We start from the raw sequence: 21,678 nt of genomic DNA on the forward strand, positions 1-21,678 counted from the left end.
GGCGAGAGGGGATGGGGAGGAAGCCACAATAGCCGCGGCGCAGAATAGCTATTTTCTTGTTTAAAAAGCTTAAATGGCCATTAAGATGGGGAAATTGCTGGTAAAACAGCTGGAAATGTAAATAGCAATTTAACCAGTCCATTGCCCCTCAATTCACATGCGGTATGTGCCAAGTGACATCAAAAGCGTTTCCTCTGATTTTATTATATGGTCAACAGTAGGAGGATTGAGAGAGGGGCCATTCTCTCCGGGCTGAATGGATAGTCTGGCCTTTAGACGGTTTTTCATGTTTTTTTTTTTTTTTTTTGGAAGTAAGCAGACAGCGCAGTTCTCTTCTTTTTTTTTTTCACGCTACTTTTATGGAGACCCTTAACTCGCCGCGGCCTTTCTTTTATGATGTGGCTCTAATGAGCTGTTTGATGAATGCTGTTTCTTTTTCAAAGACTTTTACCTTCATGTTTTTGGTCAAGGGGCGGAGGGCGGAGGGAAGTGGAGGGGGGGGGGGGGGTAACGGGGATTCTGGGGGCTAGGTATAAATTTGGAACAAAACGTGGTTGGCTTGTATCAAAGCTTGAGTGGGTTAAAGGAGAAATTCACAGATTTTTTTTTCACAGATTTTTTTTTAATGTTTGGGATAGCACAAAAATGACGATAAAATATAGTGAGGTCCACTGGCCCCGTGCGGAAAATATCTGACATTGGCCATTAGGTAAAAAACAGTGGGAAAGAGATGGATCAGATCTAGCACAGAGCAGTTGCCCATAGCAACCAATCAGAGCGCAGCTTTTATCTAGTTGCAAAGTGAAAGTAGTTATCTGATTGGTTGTTATTGACAGCTTTCACTTTTCCTTTGTATGTATGAAGTTATGATGACACTATATGTAGGGGGGTTCTATTGGACGTTTTATTGGACGTTTTAATGGGGTATTCTCAGTCTTGAAGGTACACTTGGGTTTGCACTGTTCATGGGTTTCTGTAGGTTAATCTTGACAGACTCTTGAGGAAGATTTATGAAGATCGGCGTACAAGTACGCCGGTCTTATTTTAAGCCCTGCCCCCTTTTCGTGTTAGTGAATCTGGCCAGACGGGCGCCCGAATCTGGCGCCCGGCGTACCAAATCTACACCTGCTTCCAGCGCGAGCAGGCGTAAATCATGATAAATGAGGCGCCTCCTCACACCCCTCATGCTCTGCCAGCCCGCCCATCAGGCGAGTCAGGCGTACGGAAGGCGTATGCTAGGGAGAAGGGGCGAAGCTGCACCTCTGGAGTACCCTTCATAAATGCCCCCCCCCCCTTTTCTTTTTTTCCCAGGATCAGAATCAGTACAGGATAAGTAATGTAATGTATGTACACAATGACCCCACCAGCAGAATAGTGAGCGCAGCTCTGAGGTATTATACAGGATGTAAAGGATCAGTGCAGGATACGTAATGTAATGTACGGACAAGGAGAGAAAGGAGCCTCACACCTCACACCTACAACTGCCTCTTGGCTACATTTAAAAACCAACGCCAGGATGTTGGTATATAATTTGATCAAACCATATTGCCCCATGTACCACGTGCAGGTCCCGTGGATCACATGGGTCCCTACGCTAACTGACCACCGTGTCAGTCAGCGACTGCTAACCCCGCAAAGCAAGCACAAACAGGGAAGGGAGGCCATAGAACGGCCCTGCAACCCCACTGTCACAGGACCATACCCCAAGGGCCCCCCCAAAACCCAGCAGGCACCGCCGGTGGAGAAAGCTGTCACCAAGTAACACCAGTGTGAACAAGGTCTAAAACACTCACCATTGCTCCTGTAAGTAATGTAATGTATGTACACAGTGACCTCACCAGCAGGATAGTGAGTGCAGCTCTGAAGTATAATACATAATGTAACTCAGGATCAGTACAGGATAAGCAATGTTATAGATACATTAATATTTCAGATGAGTGTTGTTTTAGGTTATGACATTTTTATTAGCGCTAAAGCGTTAAGATTTACTGATGCGTAAACTGATCGACTCGCCTTCCAGTTGTTATCATTGACCTAAACTTCATGTGTTTATCATCTTGCGCTGATATATGTGTCACTGTATTGTGACTTTGCCTCCGTTGTTGGAAACTTTCCGCACTTTAGACAATTTACAGTTTATGGTTATTGATTGATCACGTTTAATGATCCACTTACACCGTACACTAATGTAGAGCGGGGAAGACGGCCAAACGTCTCCAACACTTCCTCCTGATTAATGGACGCCTTGGCTGCGTTATTGACATATCTGTCGCTTTATGCCCTTGATGCAATGATAATGTAGGCAGAAAGTTCTCGAAACATGGCACAAACAAGTCACACCAGAAACAAAAAGTTTATGGCTGATGCATTTAGCTGCCAACGTGGAAGATTTAAGGATGGGGGGGGGGGGGTTATATCTGCTTCCATGTCCTCATGTTTCAGTTGCGTCTTAGAAAGTCTAAAGTTCACGTCTAACGAAATTCCTGGATGTAACCTTAAACCATAAAGAAGTATGGACTTCTATAGGATGATTCCCAGGTTATGGTCAACCAGAATCTTCGTGGTATGGTGATCGTAGTGGAGATGTAGTGTCATGGTCAAGAGTTTGGGTTCGGCAATGTTTGTCCGACCTGAATGCTCAGCATTGGACTCCTGGCATCTGGAGAAGTTGGATGGAGCCCAAGGGAGTCCTTGAAAATATAGAAAGTGCCATAGGCTATAGGCTATATCCATGTTGTCCTGACAGCCCTAGGACAGCACCCAACTTCTCCAGGCGACGGGAGTCAAATGCTAAGCGTTCAGGTTTAGATGGACATTGCCGAACCAGAGTTTTCTGCAAGTTTGCTTAACACTATGCGATGGGTCAGAATTCATCAAGAGATAAAAAGGAACATAGAGGAAATCCGGAAGTTTCAAAAAGTTTCCAATAACAATAACAATTTAAAAAGCCAAGAAACCTCTCAAGGACCTTTTAGACCCACAGGTTGCATCTAATACATGGTGGCTCCTATCCCTATCTCCACTGACATTATCCATTGTTGGTCATTCAGGAGATCGCCATATAACTTATTCCGATGGCTGAAGTGGAGGGTACAGCCGACAAAAATATAAGTGTTTGAGAACCTTAGGTTGGAAAATAAGTTCTTGAGAGTAGTGTAAACGTTACAAAGACTATGGACAACAACAGATATTCATAGTGACCATCTCAGGTCCTTTCTTCCCCATCTTGAATCAGGATGAAGGTGAAGTGGACTTCTAGTCTCAATGGTTTCTCAAGCAGGTACCTCTGTATTTTTGCTTGGTGAAGGCCAGTGGAGGAAGGGGAGTGTGTGGTGCTCACCCCCGGTGTGGAGGTGGTACGGCCGTTCACTTGCCAGAAGGTTACGCGTGATGCCAGTCCTGTGGTGGTTGGCCGAGATATAGCCTTGCCCGGTGGTATTTTGTTGTGACGCCAGTGCCGGATGGGCACCCAGGTATGATGGCACACCTGCTTTTATTTTACGGGGCCGGCTATACCTTGTTCCCCTGTGGACAGTGACCTGTCGGGTTGTTGCGGGGTCCCTCCTATACCATCTCAGCTATACCTCCAAGACTGGATTCTCTTTCCGGATGACTCCTTTAAAGAGAAACTCCAGGGACAATGCAGCTTACTAGAGTAAATATTGGTATTAGCCTTCATATTGTATAATGAACAATATCTTAAGTGTTTCAGGCAGCATTTACTGAGTTCAGCTCCGTAGTTAATTTTGAGGAAATGTAATGCATTAAAGTGAACTCAAGATGGAGCTCTATGACACATAGATGAAGAAACATATGCAGCCACAGTAGGGACAGTTTTCACTACTACTGTCATTTTCAACTACTTTTCACCTGAAGTCATAATGAAATGTTAAAGGGGCACAGAGCTCAGCCAAGGGCTTCGGCCACTTTGTTTGTGCAGTTATTGGGGGGTATGTCAGCCATAGCTGTTGAAGCTTAGAGTTATTCCAAGTTCAAATAACTTATCTTAACTGGTCCACAGGATAGGGGATAAGTATCAGCTTACAGGGGATCTGACTGCTGGGACCCCCTGGGATTTCTAGAGAGGGGTCCTAACTAATAAATTGTTACCATATGCCTCACAGACAGATCCACTACCTACCATATACCCCACTATCAGCTCCTACACCTACCATATATCCCACCGACAGGTCCCCCATCCACCATATGCCTTACTGACAGCTCCTACACCTACCATATACCTCACTAATAGATCTCTCAACTACCATACCACTACCACTGACAGGTCCTCCATCTACTATATGCACAACTGACAGGTCCCCCAATTACCATATAACCAACTCAAAGGTTCCCCCACCTACTTAACCCCACTGACAGATCCCTCATCTACCATACAACCCACTGACAGGTCCCCCACATACCATATACACCACTGACAGATCCCCCCCATCTACCATATACCCCGCTGACAGATCTCCCACCTACCATATACCCCACTAACAGGTCCCCCATCTACCATATAACCCGCTGACAGATGTCCCACCTATCATATACCTCACTGACATATCCCTTACTTACCATATACCCCACTGACAGGTCCCTCACCTACCATATAACCCACTGACAGGTCCTCCACCTACCATATACCCCACTGACAGGTCCCCCATCTACCATATAACCCACTGACAGGTCCCCCACATACCATGTACACCACTGACAGATCCCCCATCTACCATATACCCCGCTGACAGATGTCCCACCTATCATATACCTCACTGACATATCCCTTACTTACCATATACCCCACTGACAGGTCCCTCACCTACCATATAACCCACTGACAGGTCCCCCGTCTACCATATACCTCACTGACATGTCCCCCGCCTACCATATACCCTACTGACAAGTCCCCACCTGCCATATACCCCACTGACAGGTCCCTCACCTACCAAATAACCACTGACAGGTCCCCTATCTACCATATACCCCAGTGACAGGTCCCTCATCTACTATATACCCCAGTGACAGGTCCCCCACCTACCATATACCCCAGTGACAGGTCCCTCATCTACTATATACCCCAGTGACAGGTCCCTCACCTACCATATACCCCACTGACAGGTCCCTCACCTACCATATAACCACTGAGAGGTCCCCCATCTAACATATACCCCACTGACATATCCCTTACTTACCAAATACCCCACTGACAGGTCCCTCACCTACCATATACTGTACCTCACTGACATATGCCTCAACTACCATATAACCACTGAAAGGTCCCCCATGTACCATATACTCCACTGACAGGTCCCTCATCTACCATGTACCCCCCTGTCAGGTCCCCCACCTATCATATACCTCACTGACATTTCCCTCACCTACCATAAACCCCACTAACAGGTCCCCCCACCTACTATAAGCCCCACTGACAGTTTCATCATCCATTTACCCCACTGACAGTTCCCCCACCTACCATATAACCCACTGATAGGTCCCCCACCTTGCCTACCATATACACCACTGACAGGTCCCCACCTACCATATACACCACTGACAGGTCCCCACCTACCATATACCCCACTGACAGGTCCCCACCTACCATATACCTCACTGACAGGTCCCCCGCCTACCATATACCTCACTGACATGCCCCCCCGCCTACCATATACCTCACTGACATGCCCCCCCGCCTACCATATACTCCACTGACAGGTCCCCCACCTACTATAAGCCCCACTGACATATCCCTCACCTACCATATACCCCACAGACAGGTCCCCCGCCTACCATATACCTCACTGACAGGTCCCCCCGCCTACCATATACCTCACTGACATGCCCCCCACCTTCCATATACTCCACTGACAGGTCCCCCACCTACTATAAGCCCCACTGACATATCCCTCACCTACCATATACCCCACAGACAGGTCCCCCACCTACTATAAGTGTATGTGTGTATGTCAGTTCTGTTTTAGGGTGGCGTCACACCAATAAAAAAAAAGGTAATCAAAAAGACAAAAATGTCTTAAAAAGGTAGGGACTATAACAGTATATACTATCTGCTAGTCACATGACCTCCGCATTGTTACAAAAATAAAACATTGGAGCTGCAGGGACTGACTGAAAACACAATAATAAAAAAAATAATTACATTTTGGAATTTTTTTATTTGATTTTAGATGATTTGGTACACGTTAAAAATTCCTTTGTAAAATTTCCCTAAGAATCCACTCTTAAAGGCTGCGGCTCTGATAAGATTCTCGCGCTTTGGTTTCAGCCTCTTGAGATGAAGCGCTCGGTACAGATCTTAAGCGACCAGAAAGAGGAGAAGAATAAAAAGGGGGGAATAAAGAATAGAAGAAAAAAAAAAAAGTTTTCTCAAAACGTGATCGGTCGCTAGGGGTAACCTGCTGTTAAGTTGGTCCTGCGCTGGGTAGCGTCCCCTCAAAAGGCTTTTCTTTCCTATAGTTTGAGAGTTGCCATTTCTGTCTCGGAGGCAGCCACTGAATCAACAAGAAAGAAGCAGGCAGACAATGCCGCCGCCTTAACCCCTTCTCTACCGCCGTCCTCTTCAGAAGAAATGTATAGCCTATACCCTTGTCTATACTGACTCTATGGAGCATACTCATCATCTAAATACACATACACAATATTCTTTCTACACATAGGATATAAACTCCACAGAATCAATGGGCGTGCTTTCAATAGATACAAGAGGTCCTCTAGTTATAAGAAAAGAGTCCGGTGACCAACACTCAACTCAATGGAAAGGTTCCTCCTGCAGATGCAGTTGTGCTCAAAAGTTTACATACCCCGGGCGAATTTTTGCTTTCTTGTCCTTTTTTCAGAGAATATGAATAACACTAAAACTTTTTTCCCACTCATGGTGAGTGGTCGGGTGAAGCAATTTATTGTCAGACTACTGCATTTTCTCTTTTTAAATCATAATGACAACCAAAAACATCCAAATGACCCTGATCAAAAGTTTACATACCTCAGTTCTTAATACTGTGTATTGCCCCCTATAACATCAATGAAGGCTTGAAGTGGTCGCCAGACGCTGGGGGGTCCGGCGACGCTGTCGCTTCAGCCCATAGGAGTGCCTTACCTCGCCGCGCTCCTGCTCCCTGCTGTTCCGGTCGCCACGCGTGTCCCCACCTCCTAGAACGCGTGCGCCGACTGTCACAGATTTAAAGGGGCAGTACGCCACTGACTGGATAGTCATTAATCACCTGTCCCTATAAATAAAGCACCTGTCCTGACTTTCCTTGTTGGAGCCTCTGCTTGCTTCCCTTAGCGTGTGGTCCCAGCTCTCCATTTGTTCCTGCCCATTGTTCCTGCCCGTGGTTCCTGCCCGTGGTTCCTGTCCCGTGCCTCCAGCCCATGTCGCTGCTGTCTGCCGTGAGTCCTGCTGCATTCCTGCTACCAGCCTACGTGTCTCCAGCTGCACCTCGCTTGCCGCCATTAGCAAGCCTAGCCAGGGGTACCGACCAGCAAGTCCATCCCACCTTGTGGCGGGCACTGGTGAAGACCAGCGGCCCCCTAGACTCCCTGGTGCAGCTTACGCCATCGCTAGCGGTGGTACAGAGGATCCACGACTCCAGCCGTGACCCTCAGATGGTAAAGCTGCCCATTTTTCTTGGCAAAAAAGCCTCCAGTTCCTGTAAATTTCTGGGCTGTGTTGCATGAACTCTATTCTTTAGATTTCCCCAAAGTGGCTCAATGATACTGAGGTCAGGAGACTGAGATGGCCACTCCAGAACCTTCACTTTGTTCTGCTGTAACCAATGACATGTCAACTTGGCCATGTAGTTTGGATCGTTGACATGTTGGAATGTCTATGTACGTCCCATGCGCAGCCTCCGGGCTGGTGAGTGCAACTTTACCTCCAGTATTTGCTGATAATGTGCTGCTTTCATATTTCCTTCAACTTAGACCAAGTTTCCTGCGTCTTTGTAGCTCACACATCCTGGTCCAAAGTAGTTATGTTGTTCAGCGATCCACCCTGTGCTTTACAATATGAATGGTGTTTTTTTTTTATCATAGGTCTTGTAGAAACCTTTCATTTGTGGTTGTGGCCAAAAAGTTGAGATACTTTGTGGCATTTGCACATTAATGGTGTGACTTAACCATGCAGCCCACTTTTCTTCAAGCGTCTCCTTATGGTGCATCTTGAAACAGCCACTCCGCTAGTTTTCAGAGAGTCCTGGATTTCAGCTGCTGTTATTTGGGTTTTTTTCTTTGCATCCCGAACAATTTTCCTGGCAGTTGTGGCTGAAATTTTTGTTGGTCTACCTGACTGTGGTTTGGTTTTTACAAAGCCACTGATTTTCCATTTGTTAATCACAGTTTGAAGACTGACTGACTGGCATTATCAATTCCTTGGATATCAGAACAAAGTGAAGGTTCTGGAGTGGCCATGTCAATATCATTGAGCTACTCTGGGGAGATCTCAAGTGCGTAGTTCATGCAAAACAGCCCAAGAATTTACAGGAACTGGAGGCTTTTTGCCAAGAAAAATTGGCAGCTTTACCATTTGAGAAAATAAAAAGCCTCATCCACAACTACCACAAAAGACCATAAAGTATTGAGAACTGGGGTATGTAAACTTTTGATCATGGTCATTTGGATGTTTTTGGTTGTCATTATGATTGAAAAGAGAAAACACAGTAGTTTTACAATAAATGGCTTCACCCAACCACTCACTCATAATGAATGGGAAAAAAGTTTTCGTGTTATCTTTCATATTGTCTGAAAAAAGAACAAGAAAAAACAAGAAAGCAAAAATTCTGCCGGGGTATGTAAAGTTTTGAACACAACTGTATGCCAGTCCTACCCTGGGACCGACATATCTGCATAGTGATCTGTGAGGGTCTGACCACTGTGACCTCTCTTATTGCCAGGTTCGAAGTGGTGGCAGCACTGAGCTTTCTTTGTCCTCCCACTTTAGCTCCATTAGGACAGGGAGATTTGAGAACTATCTGTGCCAACTGTAATGCAAAGATATAAGAGAATTACTTTTTGCCAACATAATTTACAATGAGAAAAGGAAGGTGGTACTATCTGTGCTTACATCATTTTTCAAGAAAGGTGGGAAGGCAGCACTATCTGTTCCTACATTGCCTATATAATTTACAAAGAAAGATAGGGAAGCATTAGTATCTGTGCCTATATCATTTATTAGGAAAAACGCTTCTCCACTCTGTGCCGTCCCATCCGCTCCTCTGCTGTTCTCCATGCTTGTCCCGGGGCTGCCGGCATCTTCTTCCTCCTTCTGCTGCAATGACACCTCTGGCCACTGGGGTGAGCATGCGGCCAACTGCTCTGGATTTAGAGTGGCAGCTTGTCTCCACCTGCTACTGCCGTCTGCCAATCTAGCGCCACTTGCACCTATTTAAACTGGCTCCGCCTGCCCCTCCCCTACCTGAGCATTGTTGAATTCTAGCATACCTTAGCCTGGCTTTCAGATTATGCTTTTAGCCGAATACTTATCTAGACTCCACTTCTTGGTGTGGCCCAAAGCCAAACTGGTTGAGTAGCACAGCGGGTCCACACTCACTGTCTGTTTGGACACGGTTATTAGATCATACTATTTCGTAAAAAGAAACTGAGAGGCGGCACTATCTGTTAAGAGAGTCAGGGAGGCAGTATGTCAGGTGCTTACATCATTACAAAGAGAGGCAGTACTATCTGTGCTTACATCATTTACATAGCGAGACAGGAAGGCAGTGTTATGAGAGTCTGCCTTATTTGTTAAGAGAGACAGAGAGGCAGTACTACCTGAGTCCCCATTTTTGTAAAGAGAGGCAGGGAGGCAGTACTATGTGTGCCTACATTATTTACATGGAGAGACAAGGAGGCAATACTATATGTGCTTGCTTAATTTACAATAGGAATCATTTTTGAAAAAAAGAGGGTAGGCAGTAATAATTTTCAAGGAGAGACAGGGTGGTAGTACTATCTGTGCCCACATAATTTATATGAATATTCCTGGTCCAAAGTAGTTATGTTGTTCAGTAAATAAGTCTTGCTATTCCTAGTTTTGCACCCAAATCCTGGTGCCAGAAAAGTCCAGACAAAGAAAAGTCCAAGTGCTAGTTTAGGGTAGGCCAACAATTTTTGCAGTGCTTACTAAACACAGTGCCATACCTTGGTTGTGGCTATGTCTGGTACTACAGCTCAGGTCCATTTAATTGAAATGCTTCAATCTACAGCATCAGGCACAACCACAACCAGATGAGCACTGGGGTTTCTTCAATCATCTGATGTCTGGAGTCAGCTTCCACCTTCCAGCAATTAGATATGGTTATCTATGACTCAAATTGCTGCCACTTTTGCCCATGTACTGTGGACTGTGTCTGATATTGTGGCTCGCACTCTCGAAGCTGAAAGAGCTTGGGATACAATATCAGATAGATTCAACTCTTTAATTATGCATGCATTACGATGACTTTGTTGAGAGAAAACTTTACCCCTTCATTCATGTGATCCAAGGGGTCGGGCAAAGTCTACACTCTCTAGTCTAGTCCAAGATAGTCCATAAAGAACTCCTGTCATTCCTCTTCCCTTTATTGATTTCCAGAGAAACCATCTCCCTCTTCCAATGATCTTTGGCCAGTTGAATTACCCATATAGAGTCTAACCAAATTATTAACCAAGAATTGGAGATGCGGCATAGAAAAGACTTTCTTATGATGCCTCTCAGGGTTCTTTACCAGTACTATATCTGTCATGGAAGAACTTGCAAGATATTACAATCTACTTTGTAAGAATAATAGTGTTAAGGGGGAAAAAAATCATATTAGAAATTCCATAGGGTTGGTACCTGCACCAGGCAAACCAGGTATGAGTCCACTTGGTTTGACGTGGAGGTAAGATGATGGCCCACTTTACACAAGGGTGAGACAGGCTGATGGATCTCCTCAGGTGAAGGTAAAGTAGACTGATGGACCATGTTGCATGAGGTCATGATATACCGATGGACTATTTTATGTGAGTTTGAGGTAGATTGATAGACCACTTTATGTGAGGTTGAGGTAGATTGATGGACCTTTTTATGTGAGGTTGAGGTAGACCGATGGACCACTTTATGTGAGGTTAAAGTAGACTGATGGGCCACTTTACTTGAGATTGAGGTAGACTGATGGACCACTTTATGTGAGGTTGAGGTAGACTGATGGACCACTTTTCTTGAGGTTGAGGTAGACTGATGGACCTTTTTTATGTGAGGTTGAGGTAGATCGATGGACCACTCTATGTGAGGTTGAGGTAGACCGATGGACCACTTTATGTGAGGTTAAAGTAGACTGATGGGCCACTTTACTTGAGATTGAGGTAGACTGATGGACCACTTTATGTGAGGTTGAGGTAGACCGATGGACCACTTTATGTGAGGTTGAGGTACACTGATGGACCACTTTATGTGAGGTTGAGGTACATTGATGGACCACTTTATGTGAGGTTAAGGTAGATTGATGGACCACTTTATGTGAGGTTGAGGTAGACTGATGGACCACTTTATGTGAGGTTGAGGTAGGCTGATGGACCACTTTACTTGAGGTTGAAGTAGACTCATGGAACACTTTATTAGAGGTTGAGGTAGACTCATGGACCACTTCACATGAATTTGAAACAGTGTTTTATCCCACCAGGAGCCACATTTACCTTTACAGCATTGTTTGACTTCTCCTGTACAGGACACATTGGTCCTATAGCGATACTTATTTGTACTTACATTCTGGAGGATCTTCTGCATCAGGATAGGGATCATCCTATTTTAACTTGGGATGCAAACTGTATTCACAAAGATGGACGCCACAATCGTCTACAGTGTCTTGGTGCTAAAGCATTAAGATTTCTCTTGACTGGAATCATGGGGCCTAGGCTGACCCCGAGCAACCCCCCATAGTATTATCCTTCTCTACCACACTCTACAGATGGCACAATGCAGTCAGCAAGGTAACGTTCTTGTGGCATTTACCAAACCCAGACTCATCCATATAGATAGAAAAGTGTAATCCGTCAATACACAGAACACGTCTCCTCTACTCCAGAGTCCAGTGGTGGCATCTGGCATTGTGCTTGGTGATGGAAGGTGTGCATGCAGCTGCTCAGCCATGGAAACCCCATATCATGAAGCTACCAGACCCATTGTATCACTAATGTGAAGAAGACTGCACTGGTTGGGGCTGGATACTATACACCTGTAATAATGGGACTGAATGGGACAGAGCTGGGACCCTGTATGTTCATCTGCAGACCCCACTAGTACTGATCGGCCGCTGATCTCAGGGGGTCAGACCCTGTCCCTGCAATGTGTTTGTCATAGAGGAACCTGAGGAATTATGTTTTCCTACCCACCCCCACTATTCCTCCTCACCTGTATCAGTGTGCGAGGTCACGGTGTACATGGGAATACTCCGGCTCGCTCCATCCTCCTCCATTACTCTGGATAAACGAAGATTAATGGAAAATCATTACATTAGTAAATAACCCCCTGTGTCCTGGGCCCTGGATGGGGGAGTCATAGACAGAGCTCCTCCTCCTCTGCTGCTCACTCGCTCTCCGGCTTTGTACATCTCCTGTATTTTTACCTTTCCCTGAATTGTCTGCGGAGCACTTACCCCTTCTAGTTATAGTACTCTTCCTCTTATATAGTACTTACCCCTTTTAGTTATAGTACTCACCCTCTTATATAGTACTTACCCCTTCTAGTTATAGTACTCACCCTCTATAGTACTTACCCCTTTTAGTTATAGTACTCACCCTCTTATATAGTACTTACCCCTTCTAGTTATAGTACTCACCCTCTATAGTACTTACCCCTTCTAGTTATAGTACTCACCCTCTTATATAGTACTTACCCCTTCTAGTTATAGTACTCACCCTCTTACATAGTAATTACCCCTTCTAGTTGTAGTACTCCCCCTCTATAGTACTTACCCCTTCTAGTTATAGTACTCACCCTCTTATATAGTAATTACCCCTTCTAGTTATAGTACTCACCCTCTATAGTACTTACCCCTTCTAGTTATAGTACTCACCCTCTTATATAGTACTTACCCCTTCTAGTTATAGTACTCACCCTCTTATATAGTACTTACCCCTTCTAGTTATAGTACTCACCCTCTATAGTACTTACCCCTTCTAGTTATAGTACTCACCCTCTTATATAGTAATTACCCCTTCTAGTTATAGTACTCACCCTCTTATATAGTAATTACCCCTTCTAGTTATAGTACTCACCCTCTATAGTACTTACCCCTTCTAGTTATAGTACTCACCCTCTTATATAGTACTTACCCCTTCTAGTTATAGTACTCACCCTCTTACATAGTAATTACCCCTTCTAGTTGTAGTACTCCCCCTCTATAGTACTTACCCCTTCTAGTTATAGTACTCACCCTCTTATATAGTAATTACCCCTTCTAGTTATAGTACTCACCCTCTATAGTACTTACCCCTTCTAGTTATAGTACTCACCCTCTTATATAGTACTTACCCCTTCTAGTTATAGTACTCACCCTCTTATATAGTACTTACCCCTTCTAGTTATAGTACTCACCCTCTATAGTACTTACCCCTTCTAGTTATAGTACTCACCCTCTATAGTACTTACCCCTTTTAGTTATAGTACTCACCCTCTTATATAGTACTTACCCCTTCTAGTTATAGTACTCACCCTCTTATATAGTACTTACCCCTTCTAGTTATAGTACTCACCCTCTTATATAGTACTTACCACTTCTAGTTATAGAGTTATAGTACTCATCCCTTATACTGTATAGTACTTACTACCCCTTATAGTTATAGTACTTACCCTTTAAATAGTAGTTATAGTACTCACCCCTTAGATAGTACTTACCCCTTATAGTTATGTTACTTACCAGTATAGTTATAGTACTTACCCCTTAGAGTTATATTACTAGGCCCTTATAGTTATAGACCAGTGATATCTCCAGCTTTGCACTGATTACACTGGGCACTGATCATTGATAGTTTTAGCTCTGTACTGGTTATACTGGGCACTGGATAGTGATATCCCCAGCTCTGTACTGGTTATACTGGGCACTGGATAGTGATCTCCCCACCTCTATACTGGCTATACTGGCCACTTACCAGTGATCTCCCCACCTCTGTACTGGTTATACTGGGCACTTACCAGTGATCTCCCCACCTCTGTACTGGTTATACTGGGCACTGGATAGTGATATCCCCAGCTCTGTACTGGTTATACTGGGCACTGGATAGTGATATCCCCAGCTCTGTACTGGTTATACTGGGCACTTACCAGTGATCTCCCCAACTCTGTACTGGTTATACTGGGCACTGACCAGTGATATCTCCACCTCTGTACTGGCTATACTGGCCACTTACCAGTGATATCCCCACCTCTATACTGGCTATACTGGCCACTTACCAGTGATCTCCCCACCTCTGTACTGGTTATACTGGGCACTTACCAGTGATCTCCCCACCTCTATACTAGCTACTTACCAGTGATCTCCCCACCTCTGTAATGGTTATACTGGGCACTGACCAGTGATCTCCCCACCTCTGTAATGGTTATACTGGGCACTGACCAGTGATCTCCTCACCTCTGTACTGGTTATACTGGGCACTGACCAGTGATCTCCCCACCTCTGTACTGGTTATACTGGGCACTGACCAGTGATCTCCCCACCTCTGTACTGGTTATACTGGGCACTGACCAGTGATCTCCCCACCTCTGTACTGGTTATACTAGGCACTTACCAGTAATCTCCCCACCTCTGTACTGGTTATACTGGGCACTTACCAGTGATCTCCCCAACTCTGTACTGGTTATACTGGGCACTTACCAGTGATCTCCCCACCTCTGTACTGGTTATACTGGGCACTGACCAGTGATCTCCCCACCTCTGTACTGGTTATACTGGGCACTGACCAGTGATCTCCCCACCTCTGTACTGGTTATACTGGGCACTGACCAGTGATCTCCCCACCTCTGTACTGGTTATACTGGGCACTGACCAGTGATCTCCCCACCTCTGTACTGGTTATACTGGGCACTGACCAGTGATCTCCCCACCTCTGTACTGGTTATACTGGGCACTGACCAGTGATCTCCCCACCTCTGTACTGGTTATACTGGGCACTGACCAGTGATCTTCCCACCTCTGTACTGGTTATACTGGGCACTGACCAGTGATCTCCCCACCTCTGTACTGGTTATACTGGGCACTGACCAGTGATCTCCCCACCTCTGTACTGGTTATACTGGGCACTGACCAGTGATCTCCCCACCTCTGTACTGGTTATACTGGGCACTGACCAGTGATCTCCCCACCTCTGTACTGGTTATACTGGCCACTGACCAGTGATCTCCTCACCTCTGTACTGGTTATACTGGGCACTGACCTGTGATCTCCCTACCTCTGTACTGGTTATACTGGGCTCTTACCAGTGATCTCCCCACCTCTGTACTGGTTATACTGGGCACTGACCAGTGATCTCCCCACCTCTGTACTGGTTATACTGGGCACTTACCAGTGATCTCCCCACCTCTGTACTGGTTATACTGGGCACTGACCAGTGATCTCCCCACCTCTGTACTGGTTATACTGGGCACTGACCAATGATCACCCCACCTCTGTACTGGTTATACTGGGCACTTACCAGTGATCTCCCCACCTCTGTACTGGTTATACTGGGCACTGACCAGTGATCTCCCCACCTCTGTACTGGTTATACTGGGCACTGACCAGTGATCTCCCCACCTCTGTACTGGTTATACTGGGCACTGACCAGTGATCTCCCCACCTCTGTACTGGTTATACTGGGCACTGACCAGTGATCTCCCCACCTCTGTACTGGCTATACTGGGCACTTACCAGTGATCTCCCCACCTCTGTACTGGCTATACTGGGCACTGACCAGTGATCTCCCCACCTCTGTACTGGTTATACTGGGCACTGACCAGTGATCTCCCCACCTCTATACTGGCTACTTACCAGTGATCTCCCCACCTCTGTAATGGTTATACTGGGCACTGACCAGTGATCTCCCCACCTCTGTACTGATTATACTGGGCTCTTACCAGTGATCTCCCCACCTCTGTAATGGTTATACTGGGCACTGACCAGTGATCTCCCCACCTCTGTACTGGTTATACTGGGCACTGACCAGTGATCTCCCCACCTCTGTACTGGTTATACTGGGCACTGACCAGTGATCTCCCCACCTCTATACTGGCTACTTACCAGTGATCTCCCCACCTCTGTAATGGTTATACTGGGCACTGACCAGTGATCTCCCCACCTCTGTACTGGTTATACTGGGCACTGACCAGTGATCTCCCCACCTCTGTACTGATTATACTGGGCTCTTACCAGTGATCTCCCCACCTCTGTACTGGTTATACTGGGCACTGACCAGTGATCTCCCCACCTCTGTAATGGTTATACTGGGCACTGACCAGTGATCTCCCCACCTCTGTACTGGTTATACTGGGCACTGACCAGTGATCTCCCCACCTCTGTACTGATTATACTGGGCACTGACCAGTGATCTCCCCACCTCTGTACTGGTTATACTGGGCACTGACCAGTGATCTCCCCACCTCTGTACTGGTTATACTGGGCACTGACCAGTGATCTCCCCACCTCTGTACTGGTTATACTGGGCACTGACCAGTGATCTCCCCACCTCTGTACTGGTTATACTGGGCACTGACCAGTGATCTCCCCACCTCTGTACTGGTTATACTGGCCACTGACCAGTGATCTCCTCACCTCTGTACTGGTTATACTGGGCACTGACCAGTGATCTCCCCACCTCTGTACTGGTTATACTGGGCACTGACCAGTGATCTCCCCACCTCTGTACTGGTTATACTGGGCACTGACCAGTGATCTCCCCACCTCTGTACTGGTTATACTGGGCACTGACCAGTGATCTCCCCACCTCTGTACTGGTTATACTGGGCACTGACCAGTGATCTCCCCACCTCTGTACTGGTTATACTGGGCTCGCACATCTCTCACAGCCGAAGCATCAGCGATTAAATAAGGAATCCTGCGCAGAGTGGGCGTGGTTTCCTCCCCGTCCTTCCTTCCCTCACTAACGATTGGCCGCTTCCCCTTTCGCCCCGCCCCTCCAGTGTGCGCCGCAGCCAATCATCGTGCGGCTGTCACCCAGTCCGGCCGTGTCGCTCCTGGTCTGGCAGTGCCGAGCGTGGCTCTTCCCTGGGAACATCAGCTGGTGCCGGCTCCGGGATGATGGGGGCTCTGGGCTGCACATGGTGCTATCTCTGCTTGCTGTGCATCACTATAGGCCGGGACAGCCTGACAGGAGGCAGTGGGCTCCCAGGTAAGAGGCACCTTTAAGTTTGAGAAACCCTTTAAACTTTTCTCTAGTCCTGATCCCTATCCACTGGGAGAAGCCATTGATGTATACTAGGCATCCTTAGCTGTATATACTATGAGACTGGCTCCTTTGTACTGAAAAGAAGGGGGGGGGGGGGGTAATTTATGCAAACTTTCCACCTCTAACCCTCCCCTTTAAGTTTTACCATGCCAAATGAACCCATTAGTGAATCATGAGCTTCCCCTTTAAATAAAGCGTGGCCCCTTTAAATGACCACCTGGCTTATATATATATATATATATATATATATATATATATATATATATATATATATATATATATATATATATATATATGGTATTATTTGCTGCCCTTCCTAACACCTGCAGAACGGCCGCTGACGGCCGATATTGTGACCCCCCTTCCTGCAATCTGCTGATTGTAATTGGTCATAAAGGCGATATCATAATGGTATTGACTTTAGTAGCTGAAGGCGACGGGGGGCGACACGGTGGGCTTGTTTGTGTAGCCCGGGTGATCAGCTCGGATCTCTCTCTCCGTCTGCGTCTGAGCCCCAGATGTTTAGAAAGCGCGAAATTGTGGGAGAATCGATTAAAACTGAATTTCCAGGAAGATGGATATAAGTATTGACATAGGGGGCGTCATAGGGGGGGCCTGAGGGTACGGGGGCCGTGTAATTCACAGGCTGACGACTTCACGTGTCACTGGGATCTGCTGTCTCCTGGGTCTGGATGTAGCAGAGCTGAATTTGTCATACAAAAGTTTGCGTATTGCACTATACCGTATAGATTGTATTGGATGTAGCAGAGCTGAATTTGTCATTTAGAAGTTTCCATATTGCACTATACTGTACTGATTTGTATTAGATGTAGCAGAGCTGAAATTATTATTTGAAAGTTTCTGTATTGCACTATACCGTATAGATTGTATTGGATGTAGCAGAGCTGAGTTGGTCGTTTAAAGGTTTCTCCTTTGCTCCGTACTATACAGATGGTTTCCCCTGTCTAGATATTGAAGAGCTGAATTTGTCATTTAAATGTTTTCTTTCCGTACTGTACCTGACACCCCAAACCAACCATAGACGGAAGGATAGGTCCACGATATCTATACCGGATACAACGTTTCATATACAGTAAAGTGCAAAAAAAAAGAGAAAAGAATTTAATGACAAATTCTGCGTTGCTTCCTGTAGATGTCGCAGAGCTGAATTTGTCATGTAAAGGTTTCTTTTTGGAAATGTACTGTACTCGAAACCCTATGGCTGTCTGTCCGTCTGTCCCACATTGATCTCTGTGTAATGTATTTACCTCCTTACTATTTAGCTGTACAGATGTAGCAGAGCTCAGAGCTGACTGACATGTGTGGTGTCCCACACTATATCCAAACATCACATTACAGGGATAGCACACATCAGCAACAAACAGAATAAGCTCCGCTACATCTGTGTGGTTCTTTACATCTATCTATCTATCTCCTATCTATCTCCTATCTATCTATCTATCTATCTCCTATCTATCTATCTATCTATCTCCTATCTCCTATCTGTCTATCTATCTACAATCTATTACAACAATGCTATGACACACGACAACTAAAAGCAACCATAACCAGCTCTGCTACATCTTTGCGTATATATCTGTCTATCCATCACAATATATATATGTAGCAGTGCTCACTTTGCTATGTGTTTCTTTCATCCAAGAAATGTCAACACGTCTCCTTTCAGTCCACACTCTGACATGTCCACAGAGGCATGCACTGCACACAGGAGTAGCAGAGCTGAGTTTGTCTCACATAACAGAGCTGAATGTCACTTAAAGGGGTTATCCAGCGCTACAAAAACATGGCTACTTTCCCCCTCTCTTGTCTCCAGATTGGGTGGGGTTTCAAACTCAGTTCCATTGAAGTAAATGGAGCTTAATTACAAACCGCACCTGAACTGGAGACGAGAGGGGGGAAAAGTGGCCATGTTTTTGTAGCGCTGGATAACGCCTTTAAGGGATGCTTAGTACTTTGCGTCAGTATAAACCATTGTTGCTTTCTGATATAATACTGACCCAATGTGTGACTAAGACCATACACCGCCATTATAATGGGACCTGACAAACTCAGCTCTGCTGGTCCCTATATACGTTAGATTAGATGCTGTATCCATCTAATTGCTTGTGTTGTCTTGTAATTGTCAGCAGACGGGTAACTCTCACCCGTAACACCGCCATTTCCTTTAATCATCTAATGATATTTTTCTACGTGCGGCCATGACAAGACTCCTTTATTTCACCTGTGTCGCCCGCCCACCATCTGTTTTCTATCTGAAACAATAGCGGAAAAAAAATAAAATCCATCCACTATAGAGCGTAATAAAGTGACTTTGCCCTAATGTTCCCGTGATTAACCCCCTCTTCTCCGTTGCAGACAGCGACGAGTGTGCGGAGGGCACGGACGACTGCCACATTGACGCCATCTGCCAGAATACCCCGAAATCCTACAAATGTATCTGCAAGCCTGGATATAAGGGCGAGGGGAAACAATGCGAAGGTAGGAGGAAGAAGAAGAAGAAGCAGTTGGCCTGGCTTCCTATTTGTTTGCACTGTTAAATCTTCGTAAATAGCTGAATTCCTGAACCGATTAATGCAGATTTACAGCTGCTTGCCCTCCAGTCCTGGTGTTTATTGGCTGAGGGCCCCTGCTGTGTCTGATAATTGTTCTCAAGTACAGATACTTCATGCGGGGAGTCACCCATTCATACATGTCAATCCTGGTAAACGCGTGTGTGTGTGTCTGCCCAGTAATAATATGACCTGTATACAAAAACAAAAACAAATGCTTTTTGTGGTGCCGCCTTAAAAATGATTATACCACCTTAAAAAAAATACTACCTTAAATATATATATTTATTTTTTTTACTATGTTAAAAAAATACCACTAATACCAATAATCTAAAGCCTTAAAGAAATATACTAACTTACTAACTTAAAAAAAACATACCACCTTGATATAAAATAAATAAATAAATAATAATGGGAAAAAAAATATATATATCACAGGATTTAGTACCTTATGAGCTGTTAGTATAACTAGGAAGCATTGATAAGGTATTGCGTTACTAATGAAAGTGAATGGTGTTGCATTGGTGACAGCGTTTAGGATGGATTTCTGCGCAACCCCAATTTACTTTCATTAGCTTTAATGCAGCGAAATTTCCATCGCATGATACCGCTATATGGTGTTTTGGTCATCTATTGGTAACCATATTTTATTGTATTGTTGAGATGAGGGTTTTGAAGAAGGGACCCCCCCCCCCTAGTCCTCAGGTTGGGTACAGTTTTTTTTTTTCCACTTTGGAATTAAGCTGCAATACCACATCTAAACTGAGGACAAGGGTGGTGCTGTTTCAGGGAAAAAATGATGTTATGTTGTTCTAATCCTGGACAACCCCCTTAGGGTGCGTTCACACCTACAGGATCCGCAGCAGATTTGCAGCAGATTTGATGGTGCAGATTTGTTGCTGTGTTCAGTTATTTAAATGAAATACGCTGCGGATCCGGTAAGTGTGAACGTACCCTTAAAGGGGTTATCCAGCGCTACAAAAACATGGCCACTTTTCCCCCTCTCTTGTCTCCAGATTGGGTGGGGTTTCAAACTCAGTTCCATTGAAGTAAATGGAGCTTAATTGCAAACCGCACTTGAACTGGAGACAAGAGAAGGGGGAAAAATGGCCATGTTTATGTAGCACTGGATAACCCCTTTAAGAGAGGATTTCCACCTTATATGTAAAAACAGCCAAATAGGAGTAAATCCTAGGAGCAGCAGCAGTAGTCCAAATGTTCTCGTTGTATTACGTTTGCTTACAGAGATATTGCCATTTTTCTATTCGGCTGTGGTGGCCATATTGAGGTTGTAATACCACATGTAACCTGAGGACAGGTGTGGCTCTGTTTTTGGAAATCCTGAGTAACCCCTTTAATATGAGGGCACATTATAGCTTGCTTGGGGGGATGTCACTCAGCTTTCTGAGACTCCTGAGGGGCTACGTCTGCTGCAGGGTGGTGTCTGCTATAGAGTATAGCCCAGGCTATACTCACCTGGTGTGGTGGTGCTTTGGTGACATCAGCCTTTGGGCCCTAGGTTCGTTATGTGGCCCCTGATTATGGGAATAAAAACAAATCAGAGATCTGCTGTTTCAATGTTGCAGATCATTAGAGAGTCCTCACTCCAGTACACATCTGCAGTCACTAGGACCCATTAATTCCCAGCATCAGAGGGGGTCCCAGCTGCTGCCCCCCCACCGCTCTGACTCTTGAC

At 45.4% G+C, this 21,678-nt stretch overlaps 2 protein-coding genes across 6 annotated transcripts in view; one reads left to right on the plus strand and one right to left on the minus strand.

Annotated features, from left to right (window-relative positions):
* The window catches only part of TTLL12 (tubulin tyrosine ligase like 12), a 41,531-nt gene extending 24,535 nt beyond the window's left edge, over positions 1 to 16,996 (minus strand). Inside the window, exons 1-2 of one of the 2 annotated variants that reach the window (XM_069952509.1) lie at positions 16,979 to 16,996; positions 12,386 to 12,453 (exon numbers count right to left, since the gene is read on the minus strand). The gene's annotated coding sequence lies outside the window, so the exon portion shown is untranslated. Of the gene's footprint in view, positions 1 to 12,385; positions 12,454 to 16,978 lie in introns of those variants that run through there. The other variant, XM_069952514.1, reaches the window with a different exon arrangement.
* A 233-nt stretch (positions 16,997 to 17,229) lies between these two features.
* SCUBE1 (signal peptide, CUB domain and EGF like domain containing 1) overlaps positions 17,230 to 21,678 on the plus strand; it is a 162,957-nt gene continuing 158,508 nt past the window's right edge. For all 4 annotated transcript variants that reach the window (XM_069967998.1, XM_069968011.1, XM_069968001.1 and 1 more), the window contains exons 1-2: positions 17,230 to 17,355; positions 19,789 to 19,911. In XM_069967998.1, the coding sequence (XP_069824099.1) occupies positions 17,262 to 17,355; positions 19,789 to 19,911 (217 nt within the window). In that variant the 5' untranslated portion in view covers positions 17,230 to 17,261. The remainder of the gene's footprint in view (positions 17,356 to 19,788; positions 19,912 to 21,678) is intronic.

Source organism: Dendropsophus ebraccatus, chromosome 1 (assembly GCF_027789765.1).
Source record: "Dendropsophus ebraccatus isolate aDenEbr1 chromosome 1, aDenEbr1.pat, whole genome shotgun sequence".
In the NCBI taxonomy this organism is placed as follows: domain Eukaryota; kingdom Metazoa; phylum Chordata; class Amphibia; order Anura; family Hylidae; genus Dendropsophus; species Dendropsophus ebraccatus.